Source organism: Caretta caretta, chromosome 3 (genome assembly GCF_965140235.1).
Source record: "Caretta caretta isolate rCarCar2 chromosome 3, rCarCar1.hap1, whole genome shotgun sequence".
Taxonomy (NCBI): Eukaryota; Metazoa; Chordata; order Testudines; family Cheloniidae; genus Caretta; species Caretta caretta.
This window is the reverse complement of record NC_134208.1, coordinates 16,880,807-16,892,135: the sequence shown is the minus strand read 5'-3', so window position 1 is coordinate 16,892,135 and position 11,329 is coordinate 16,880,807. Positions and strand designations below refer to the sequence as shown.

The 11,329-nt window shown below is 42.6% G+C and overlaps 1 protein-coding gene across 1 annotated transcript in view; it reads right to left on the bottom strand.

The window, feature by feature from the left end:
- Window positions 1-811: 811 nt before the first annotated feature.
- CD2AP (CD2 associated protein) overlaps window positions 812-11,329 on the bottom strand; it is a 163,268-nt gene continuing 152,750 nt past the window's right edge. The window contains exons 16-18 of the mRNA XM_048845674.2: window positions 5,751-5,938; window positions 5,058-5,121; window positions 812-3,362 (exon numbers count right to left, since the gene is read on the bottom strand). Coding sequence (XP_048701631.1) covers window positions 3,321-3,362; window positions 5,058-5,121; window positions 5,751-5,938 — 294 coding nt within the window. The 3' untranslated portion in view covers window positions 812-3,320. The remainder of the gene's footprint in view (window positions 3,363-5,057; window positions 5,122-5,750; window positions 5,939-11,329) is intronic.

Sequence of the window (11,329 nt, the reverse complement as noted above, 5' to 3'; positions counted from 1 at the left end):
AAGCTGAGAATTCTACCCCTTAACAAATGCCTCTCCGGTGGGATTTGCAGATGGCAAACGGCATCTACATGGGTTCTAGAACTGGTCAGAAAGTGTTTATTTTACCCCCACAGAAAAAAAAAAATCAACTTTTTTGGCAGAAAATAAAAAGCTGAAAATTCCAGTTCCTAAATGCAAGAAAGATGCAATAGATAGCCATATCTAGGGAAATATGACCTAGATGGAGCGGATAAAGGTTGGTGCATAATTGGTTGGAAAACCATTCCCAGAGAGTAGTTATCAGTGGTTCACAGTCATGCTGGAAGGGCATCTCGAGTGGGGTCCCGCAGGGATAAGTTCTGGATCCGGTTATGTTCAATGGTTTCATCAGTGATTTAGATAATGGCATAGAGAGTATACTTACAAAGTTTGCAAACGATACCAAGCTGGGAGGGGTTGCAAGTGCTTTGGAAGATAAAATTCAAATTCAAATGATCTGGACCAATTGGAGAAACTTTCTGAAGAAATCAGGAAGAAATTCACTAAGGATAAATGCAAAGAACTCCACTTAGGAAGGAACAATCTGTTGCATGCATACAAAATGGGAAATGACTGCCTAGAAAGGAGTACTGCAGAAAGGGATCTGGAGTCATAGTGTATCACAAGCTAAATGTGAATCAACATATTCATGAATCAACACTGTTGCAAACAGAAGGATTCAGAAGGTAATTTCCTTATTTGAGGTCTCTTTTCCAAGCTTGTGTTGTAATAAATTTAAGACAAAATTCAAAACTTCCTTGAATAACAACAACAAAAAAGCAAACATACCAACCATGGTTCGGGTTTTTTTTATTTGCTGGAGTTTTGATCGCATGCATGATTTTTTACAGCACCTGTAAACAAGTCAGTGAAGCATTATGCTTTAAGGAACTTGTATTTTGTGGAATGTCTGTATAAACATTACCCTTCCCACCTCCATGGTATTACACAATACTAATCATAGATAAGACAGACATATATCAGGTCGACTTCTTTATGGCTAAAAATACTCATAGCAGCGACTTTTAAAAAGATGATTTTTATTAAATCAAGTCATTGCACTTGCTCATTTATTGCTACAGCGAAAAAGGCCATTAACTTATTATAACACCTTTCAATTTTTGATTTAACTGATTGTCTTGTTCTGCTTGTCTGCTACAAGCTTAAGTGCAGACATGATAATCATCAGAGCAACCTATCACAGGACTTGTTTTACGCTCTGGTCACAGTGAAGAGCTTGTAAAATAGAGCATCTTCTATTTCATTAGGCTCATTTCTTGCTTTGCATCATCAAACTTAGGTAAAGAGCTACAAGAGTTCTAAATGCAAGGTTTAGTGTCTGACAGAAGCACAACTGCTACCCATTATTCCTGGATATAAAGTTCTGGCTCAAGTCTTCATTTGTGATGCGTCAAGGCAATTAAAAGTTAATATTGAACCAGCTTGTTAGCAATATTTCTCAGAAATATAACCTAAAACTTGTATAATATATTTACTATTCAGATTTCATGAAAAATGTAATCAGCAACTGCAGACAAACATCATGCAATTCACACTTTAGATGTTTCCCACTTATTGTGCACCAAGTACGGAAGAGCGTTCTCATGATTTATTAAAAACTTTCGCTTTACTTCATGAATCTACATTACTAAAACCTACGGTACTCTCATGAACAGAAATCTAAATGGTGTTTTACAAGCCAAGATTATTTATTGGTGAGCTTGTCAAACTAGGGGGCATGCTATATTCCGCTAGGTCAATCAGAGATGAGGAGGTTGTTGCTTAATTGAAGCAATGCGTTTTAATTAGGGTTTCTATTTAAAAAGCTGGAAATACTGTAGATTTCTATCAACTGGGGCTAGCATTAATAAAATATGAATTAAGGGGGAGGAAGAGAGCAGGGAATAGTTTTTCCAATATTTATTACTTGGATGTTTGCACTGCTCCCAGGGGGGTTAGGTACAATGTGACCTGCAAGTTTTCAACTTTTTTCCATGGGGAATACATGAAAGACATTGTGTCAAAGCTCAGCACAATGATTCATCAGAAGCTGTTCCAGTCTATCGTGCGAAAATATATATTTCTTTAAAAAGTGATTACATCTGGATTTATATAACATACTGAGAGCTTATGGTTTATGGCATAAGTAAGAGGCTTTAAAAATAGTCTCAATATTTACATAAGAGCCCAAAGTGATTTGTTTGGAGCCATCCATGTCCGTTGGGTAACACTACCCAATTTTAAAGGCTTTATGAATGTGTATGTGTTTATGCACATGGCTGACTGAAGACACTGAAAGTTGCAATTCATATGAAGGAAGCTTTTAAAATGTTCTTTTTTAATACTACTATTACTGCAAAAAAGAAATTTAAACCACTGAAGACTGATGAGCTAGATTTAAATTCAGAAAAGCAAAAAAATCCAGAGTTAAGGCTGATTTTGCATGTCGTATGTGCTACGATACCTAGGCACAACTGGTTGAGTTTATGATGGATTTAGCCTTAACTCTGGATTTATTTTTCCTTTTTTTGTGGTTTTAAGAATTAACTTTCTCCTCCTATAGTTTTATGGTTCAATCATAAATCCCTTTTATGAATCCTATAGTGCAAGTGACAAAATGTTTTCTGTTTAAGAAACTATTTTGGTTAGATCACTAATTACTACTATGCATAGGTGATTAATCTGCCACATAGCATCACCAAATTCTTGTCTCATCACCCAAATTATAAAACAGCATATTGCGAATACTCTCACTGCAGACAGGCACAACAGTGTAATCCTGGGAAAGAATGCTAAAATTAAAAAATAATATACAAATATCAAATATTCCCTTGTGTGTGTCTGGGAAAAGTAGACTACAATTACTATTAGGTTACTTCATCCCTCCCAATTGACTATTTTACAGATTACTTGTAAAGATATATCACCCTATTTATAGTATAGATCTCTTTAAAAATTACACTACAAGTATTCAATAAAAATCTATTAAGAACTCCCTCTTCTTTTTATACAGATTCAGTAGTATTTTCAAGCAAACCGGAAAATAAAGGTCTGCAATTCCAGCACAGTAAGAAATAAGGCCTCTTTTATATTGGCAAAAAAAATTACATCATTTTTTTTCTCTTATCTCTCTGAATACAAGACTATGTTCCTCTTTACTCTTTCTACCCCGTTCCGCCCCCGTCTAAGCCCATGGAACACCAGCTTTCATTCTACTGAAGTAAAAAAAAAAAAAAGTCAGTTCTATTTGTATGATATGTCTGAATTCCTGGCAAGTTAAGGACACTGAGTTTATGACCAACTCATGTAGACAGGACTGCTTTCTTCAGTTTTTCTATTTCAGCCTGGAAAAGAAAGACATTGTGAGAATAATGAACTACCCAATATCTCAGTAATCAGTATCTTTAATTTACATTTTTACCAAAATCTTAATCTTTACATCAATTTTTCTTTGCAAATTCATGCTAAGCAACTTTCATTATTAAAAATGCACACATTTAACAATTTAACACGAACATAGAACTAAGTACCATGGCTTACGAGATTCATTTTAAAATACATATTGTCTATTTGTATGGTAAATTTTATTGAGTAAGTTGGTTCTGATTAAAGTGTCCCACAGAAGAAGTTTGTTTGGGTTGGGGCATCATCTCAGACTTTCTTCCTAAAGTGGATCATGTACAAAATTTCATACCAAGCCTACCATACTAAAGGATAATGTGAAATATATTTGTCTTAGTTACACCACTGCAAATCTGAAAGAACTCCACTGATTACAATGGAGGTACACTAGTAAAAATCTATCGTAACAGAACAGAATATGGTCCAAGGTCTTTTCAAATTTGTGAAATTGCACCTTTTGCTGAGTTGAAGGATACTTTCAAATAGGATCCCTTTTGTACCTGCCTAAATATAAGATTATGTATAAATGTTCACCTAGGATGAACCCATATCAACTATTCCATACATGCTGTATAAGTAATATGTACTCAGAATTTCTCCCTGTAAAAGAGACTTTGCTTTTCCACACAGCTTGGAGAGAAAAAAAAAACCAGTCTTCAAAGCTCACTGTACTGTATATGTATCTACATGCCATTAAAACCTTATTATTCTGTTTGAGTTATTCTGACTTATTGGTCTCCAGAATATTTAAAAATTTCAGTTGATTTATGACTTGAAATTTTGAGTAAAAAAAAATCAGAAAATTTTGACAAAATTTTCATGAGTCTTGTCTCCACCCTCTCCCTTTCTTCTTTTTTTTAAACCAGATCTATAAAAACCTGACTTCTCCCTACGTTCAGTTCTCATATCCATGATTTAACACACTGCTTAAAAGATGTTTCATGGCAGGATAACTGAAGCCTCTTAAAATAGCCTACTTGAGAAGCTCTAGGACAACAACAAGAAGGAGTCCTTGTGGCACCTTAGAGATTAATGAATTTATTTGGACATAAGCTTTCGAGGGCTAAAACCCACTTCATCAGATGCATGGAGTGGAACATACAATAAGGAGGTATAAATACATGGCATATGAAAATATGGGAGCTGCCTTACCAAGTGGGGGGGGGATCATCTTTTCATATGCTGTGTATTTCTACTCCTTATTGTATGTTCCACTCCATGCATCTGATGAAGTGGGTTTTAGCCCACGTAAGCTTATGCCCAACTAAACTCGTTAGTCTCTAACTTGCCACAAGGACTCCTCATTGTTTTTGTTGATACAGACTAACACGGCTACCACTCTGAAACCTAGGACAAAGCAGGTTCACAATACACTGTGGATATTACTGAACTCTACTCCAGACCTAAACACGTGGCTAACCTCTACTTTGCATTTGGAAAATGGGGTTTTTCCAGCTTTGAGTCTTTCATGTATAAAATATAATTCTCCATACCCAACTTCTGCTTTACTAGGCAATCATTCAGATTCATACTAACAATACAGAGATCAAACAGGACTGTTAAAGGTTTTCATTAGCCCTCTGGTGTCAGAGTATTGTATACACATGACTGTACACTGTCCTCATAGTTAAAATTACCTCTAGGAGACCGCGCATCATCTTCTCTTCCTCCAAATCTTTTTTTAGTTTTTCCAGTTCTTTGCTATAAAATTATAAACAAAATTAAAATACAATTGCAACTGAAAATAAAAAAACCCATGGTCTTGTATCTTATGGTGTTGAGAACTGAAATTGTCACAGATAGGGGAATTAATTCACATAAGAGATTTTTGGTAACACTGTATCACATATATGATGCACATATTTAAGTATTCCTTAGGAATATTTTCCATGCAAGATTATTCTTATAAAATAATTTATGTAAAATACTGGGACAGGACAGACCCTTTAGAAGGATGGGCTTATTTACATACATCTTGAGCTGAATTTTGTAAGTGCATTTCTGACTGTTACCTCTTTGTTACAAGAATTTTTATTTTTGCTTGAAGAGTAACCATTTTACGGAATGTTTGTAACTGATAAAAAAACAGAAAAACACAAAAGGAAAAGGAGGAGGTAGAATGCAACCTCAGCAATATTTCTCAACAAAAATTAATATTTATTCATTATATAAACCTGTTGGGTGAACTTCTAAAGCAAGGTACCTAATGCAGTCCAAGAATGATCAATATGGAAAGCTTACTTTTGAAAAGAAAATTTCAAGTATATAATATTTAGAACAGACGTTGTTAAAAATATTCAATTGAGGGGTAAGAGAAATTAAATATTTACCTGTGATCTTTTCTCAGTGCTTCTACAATACTCAACAACTCATTAATCTGAATCCTGAGATCGTTCACAGAATTTTTTTCCCCGTCATCTGTTTGGTCTTTAACTTTGATTTCTCCAGGAGCAGAACTGAGTATAACAGAATTTGGTCTTGGAGATGAAGATAGAGGTGTTGATGTGAACACCGGTGGCTGAAAGAAATCAATAAAAAGGTAACAATGAATTCACTATAAATTGGGGAACACACACCACACAAATTGAGTGTTTTTTTTTCTCAGTATTGTTTCAACCCAATGTATTACGTTATAAAAATGGTACACATTATCCAACTTGTAACACTGGTTTTTGTAGTGTGTACAGTAATTTATGTACTTTGGGCTTTTCAGTCTTTTACAGAAGACATGACAGGAAGCACACTCCATTTGACAAGGCAGTACATATTTGTGCCAGATAGTGTTCTGACAGTAATGGACGCATAAGGCCAATGAGCCTGTCTGGCGTGTCTCCCATAAGCTGGAACTACCGCCTTGAGAAAAAGACAGTTACCTTTTCCGTAACTGGTATTTTTTGAGATATGCTGCTCATGTCCAGTCCATATTAGGTGTGCGTTCTCGCCACATGCACCGGCGTAGGAAGTTTTTCCCTCAGCAGTATCCGTAGGGGATTGGCTCTGGTGCCCTCTGGAGTGGAGCCAGCATAGTGCAGTATAAGTAGCGCCGCTGGCTCCCCCCACTCTCTGTTCCTTTTTGCTGGAAACTCCGGCAGATTGCAACACAGCTCTGCCTAACACAGCGTTGTCTCTGGCCTGCTGAGTGATGCCATAATGAGCGGTAAACGTGTGAACAGAGGAAAATGTTGCGGCTCTACAGACGTCCTGGCTAGGGATGTGCACCAGGACGGCCGCCAAAGACGCCTGTGCTCTCACTGAGTAGGCTCTGACAATTGGTGGTGGTGGAACCCCCGCCAGGTCGTAACAGGTCCTTCGAACTTGGCCATGGCTTGCCACATATTGAAATCATATTGGCCAAGGAGGGCTTGGTGGTTGGCCACTCTTAGCTGAAGGCTGGAAGATGAATAAACCTTTTACCTGAAAAGATCCAGCCTCCTTGAGAGGGAGGGATAGCTCAGTGGTTTGAGCATTGGCCTTCTAAACCCAGGGTTGTGAGTTCAATCCTTGCAGGGGCCATTTAGGGATCTGGGGTAAAATTGGGGATTGGTCCTGCTTTGAACAAGGGGTTGGACTAGATGACCTCCTGAGGTCCCTTCCAACCCTGATATCTATGATCTTCAGTATATATACATATTTTTGGGGGTGGCCTCAAGTTGTCCCTGCCTCTCCATGTGGTTAACCACCTCGACCACAAGGGACTTGGGGGCTGGGTGGGAGTATAAGTACTCTTGGCCTTTGGTTGGTACGAAGTACTTGCGTTTGACCCTTTTAGAGAAAGGGGTCAGGGAAGAGGGAGTCTGCCACAGGACATTAGTGATCTTACAAACCTCTTCATGAAGGGATAGAGCCACCCTGGCAGGAGCTAAGGATATCAAACAGAGTCCAAGGGCTCTTCCAATTTCTCTGCCTAAAGCCCCAGGTTAGAAGCAACCCTCTTCAAAAGTTTCTGGTGCACCTTGGCATCATCCTCAGGAACTGGGTGAGGGGGACCCGTGATGTCCTCATCATTGTCAGATGAGGCCGATGCAGGTGCCACGGGAACCTCCACGTCCATTGGTGGTCCAGCAGCTTGCTCCCCTGGGTCCTCCTGGACCTGCAGGGTCTTGCCCCCCCCCCAAAGTCTCCAGCACCAGAAGGGGACGGGATATCAAGGCTGCTGGCCTCTCCGAGGCTCCTGACACTGATTGGGCAGCCTGGGTGAACCCCCAAGGGTTCAACGGGTACCGTTGTGCCAGCCACTGCGCTTGGGGCCATGGAACAGATTTTGGCTCTGATATCGTAGCTGGCACCCTTGGTGCTGGGACTTGTCTCGCAGTCAGGGAACCCTGCTCCAAGCTGGAGCTACCAGTGGAGCAGTCAGTCCCGGGCGACCAGAATCAGTCATTGCGTCCCGAAGCCGAGCTGTCCGAGCAGGACGGTCTTGATCAGGCTCTCAGGGACTGATGGCGTTCGGTGGATCTGCACTGAATACCCGGCGATCCATGCCCCACACTACTAGACCAGTACCGGGATGTTGAATGGGACCAGGAGCTCCGATGAGCCCGATGCAAGGGAGGATTGTCTTGAGTAGGGCAAACTTCATTTTGGAGATGGGCGATGACAGCCCACTAATCGGCAGACTCTGGTGCCTGATTGGTACCGGACCCTTGAAGATGGTTGGGCCAGTCCCGGAGTTCTGCTGGGTGGTGCATGCCTCAGAGGGTCTGCGCCAATCTACTGGCAAGGTACACCTCAAGTCCCTCAATCAGTGCCGCCGGTGTGGGGACCAAAGAGGGTTCCGCTGAGCATGCTTCTCCAGTCCTGAGGCGCGATGGCTGCAGATGGGCTAATGCTGGCGGGACGTTCCTCTCGATGGGGAATGGTACCGCTGAGGCGGGGACACACGTATAGGTCCCTACGTGGGTTTTCTCTGTGACCAGGGTACCGCAGGAGCTGGTGAGGGCAGCACCAGGATCTCCTGAGCTGCTTGAAGGGTTTCGGGTGTTGACGGCACCTGCAGCTGGCCAGGGCCTGCTCCGGTATCTGGAGTGGCAGGCTAGGCATGGGATGAGCTTCACTGCTTGACTTGAGCTGGGGCCTGACTTCCCAATGGGGCTGTTCAACTGCCTGACATGGGTCTTGGCTCGCTCCCTGCCCTCTCCTTTGCCTTGCGGGAGGTAGGAGATCTCCTCGCAATCTTTTTTCACTTCTTGACCGGAGCCATGGAGGGAGACTGGTGCCGGCTCGTGGATGGCGCCGGGGAGCACTGAGGAGTCGGGCCGCTGCTCCGGTGCCAGAGTGAGTGTCAACTCCATTAGGATATCGCGTTCCTTCTTCATCCTAGGTTTAAAGGACTTGCAGATATGGCACTTGTCACTTATGTGCCCCTTGCCTACGCACCTTAGGCAGCTGGTATGTGGATTGCTGATGGGCATAGGCCATTTGCAGCGATCGCATGGCTTAAAGCCTGGGGACCGGGGCATATCCCGACCCCCGGCTTGGTGACAATCGGAACTAACGAAGAGTTTGAGACTATTACTATGTGTAACTAAGAAAACTACTAACTGTGTATAACTATTTTACAGATTTCAGAGTTCACAAGAACAGAGAAAGAATCAATGCTAGCCAAGGCAGCAGATGTTCCAGCACCGTCACTGGCGGCAAGAAGGAACTGAGGGTGGGGAGAGCCAGCAGCACCCATTATACCACACCATGCGAGCGCCACTCCAGACGGCACCAGAGCCGGTCCCCTACAGATACTGCTGAGGGAAAAAATTCTGGCACCAGTGCATGTGGTGAGCACACACATCTAATATGGAATGGACATGAGCAAGCACTCGAAGAACTGAAGTGACTCCAAAATCCTCCTTAGGAAAGATCTTGTGTGTGGGGGGGAATATTTTTAGCTCTGATCTCACACAATTGTCTGGCTCCTAAACACTGACAGTAGCTGCGCCCAGTTCCCCACAAGAGAACTCTTGAAAGGCATAGCAGAATACCAAAGTGGGAAAGCACCACAGGGAACCAGCAAGCTCTCAGGCCCTCATACCTCAGTGCACCATGCTCTGGATAATTGTCTTGTGCTGGACACACCCTGAGTTAGCCAACCAATAAGTATGGTCCCTAACCAGGCAGGGCAAAGCCAACCAGAGACCCTTTTTTGATAGAGGGGATGGTCCAGAGCACATGCTGGATGTGACAAAGTTCCTCCTCTACCTTGGTGGGTCTTGCGCTTATTGGCGGATTTGCTCGCCTTGGAGCTTCACGGCAGCTCTCAGGTTGGCCGTTTTTCTGAATTCACAGTCCAGGCTGACTCCTCCTGTGTCTGACCAGGAGTTGGGAGGATTTGGGGGGAACCTGGGCCCGCCCTCTACTCCGGGTTCTAGCCCAGGGCCCTGTGGAATGCAGCTGTCTAGAGTGCCTCCTGGAACAGCTGTGCGACAGCTACAGCTCCCTGGGCTACTTCCCCATGGCCTCCTCCCAACACCTTCTTTACCCTCACCATAGGACCTTCCTCCTGGTGTCTGATAATGCTTGTACTCCTCAGTCCTCCAACAGTCTGCGTTCTCACTCTCAGCTCCTTGCGCCTCTTGCTCCCAGCTCCTTACACGCGCACCACAAACTAAAGTGAGCGCCTTTTTAAACCCAGGTGCCCTGATTAGCCTGCCTTAATTGATTCTAGCAGCTTCTTGATTGGCTGCAAGTCTTCTAATCAGCCTGTCTGTCTTAGAATCATAGAATCATAGAATATAAGGGTTGGAAGGGACCCCAGAAGGTCATCTAGTCCAACCCCCTGCTCAAAGCAGGACCAATTCCCAGTTAAATCATCCCAGCCAGGGCTTTGTCAAGCCTGACCTTAAAAACCTCTAAGAACCTTAAAAACCTTAAAAACCTCTTAATTGACCTTAAAAACCTCTTAATTGTCTCCAGAAGGTTCCTGATTGTTCTGGAACCTTCCCTGTTACCTTACCCAGGGAAAAGGGACCTACTTAACCTGGGGCTAATATATCTGCCTTCTATTACTCTCCTGTAGCCATCTGGCCCAACCCTGTCACATAGGCAAGAGAGACCCATTATTTAAGGTGCTATGCCAAGTCTGGACTGCCACCGCTTCATGTAGGGTACCATTTTCTAAATGCTCCTGCTAATTCAATTATCAGAGCTCCCTCTCACCATGCAAGGATTACTTAGACTATGTTCTTTGGGGAAGCAATCATCTTGTTGTTCTCTGTTTGTACAACACCTGGGGCTCACAGGCACTATCACAATGCAAATACAGTAATAATGAGAAAGACTGGGGAGCTGAGGCAGGCTCAGTAGGAGAACAATGCACCAGAACCTTAGTAACTGAGGCAGTTTTACCCAAGAGGAGCAGCCCATTTAAAATTAGGAGCCCTCCTTTGCAGAAAGCAGTTTTCGTAATGTTGTCCCAGAGGAGAAGTGGGGCTCTGCTAGGAATCACAGAAGTTGTCCCTGGAGTGAAGGGAGGAGTTCACCTCCCTCTTCACATTGGGTTGCCCACTCTAAGCACGCTCCCCACCTTTCTGTAACTGCTCGTTGGCCATCCCTGCCTCCTGCCATCAGATTTACTTTGGAAGTAAAATTCACAGAAGTTTTTACCAACTATTTGGAAAATCCAGGATGACACCAGCTCTCTCATCTTTCAAGAGCTGCAATGTAATGGGGATCCCTAAAGTCAGTTATTAAGCAAACTTCCATGGTTGTAACTGAGGAGAAGCTATGCCATTCTGCATGCCTTTTCTGCTCAAACCTGCATTTCTTTATCCAGGAGCTAGGTGGCAGAGCAGACATCCAACCTACTCTTGGAACTAGAAGCGTAGTTCTGTGTTACCCAGTATAAAACTTGTCATTCCTGCATCAATGCAGTTTTGTATTTAGCTCACATAGAGCACTTGTGTTTGCAGCTATCTGC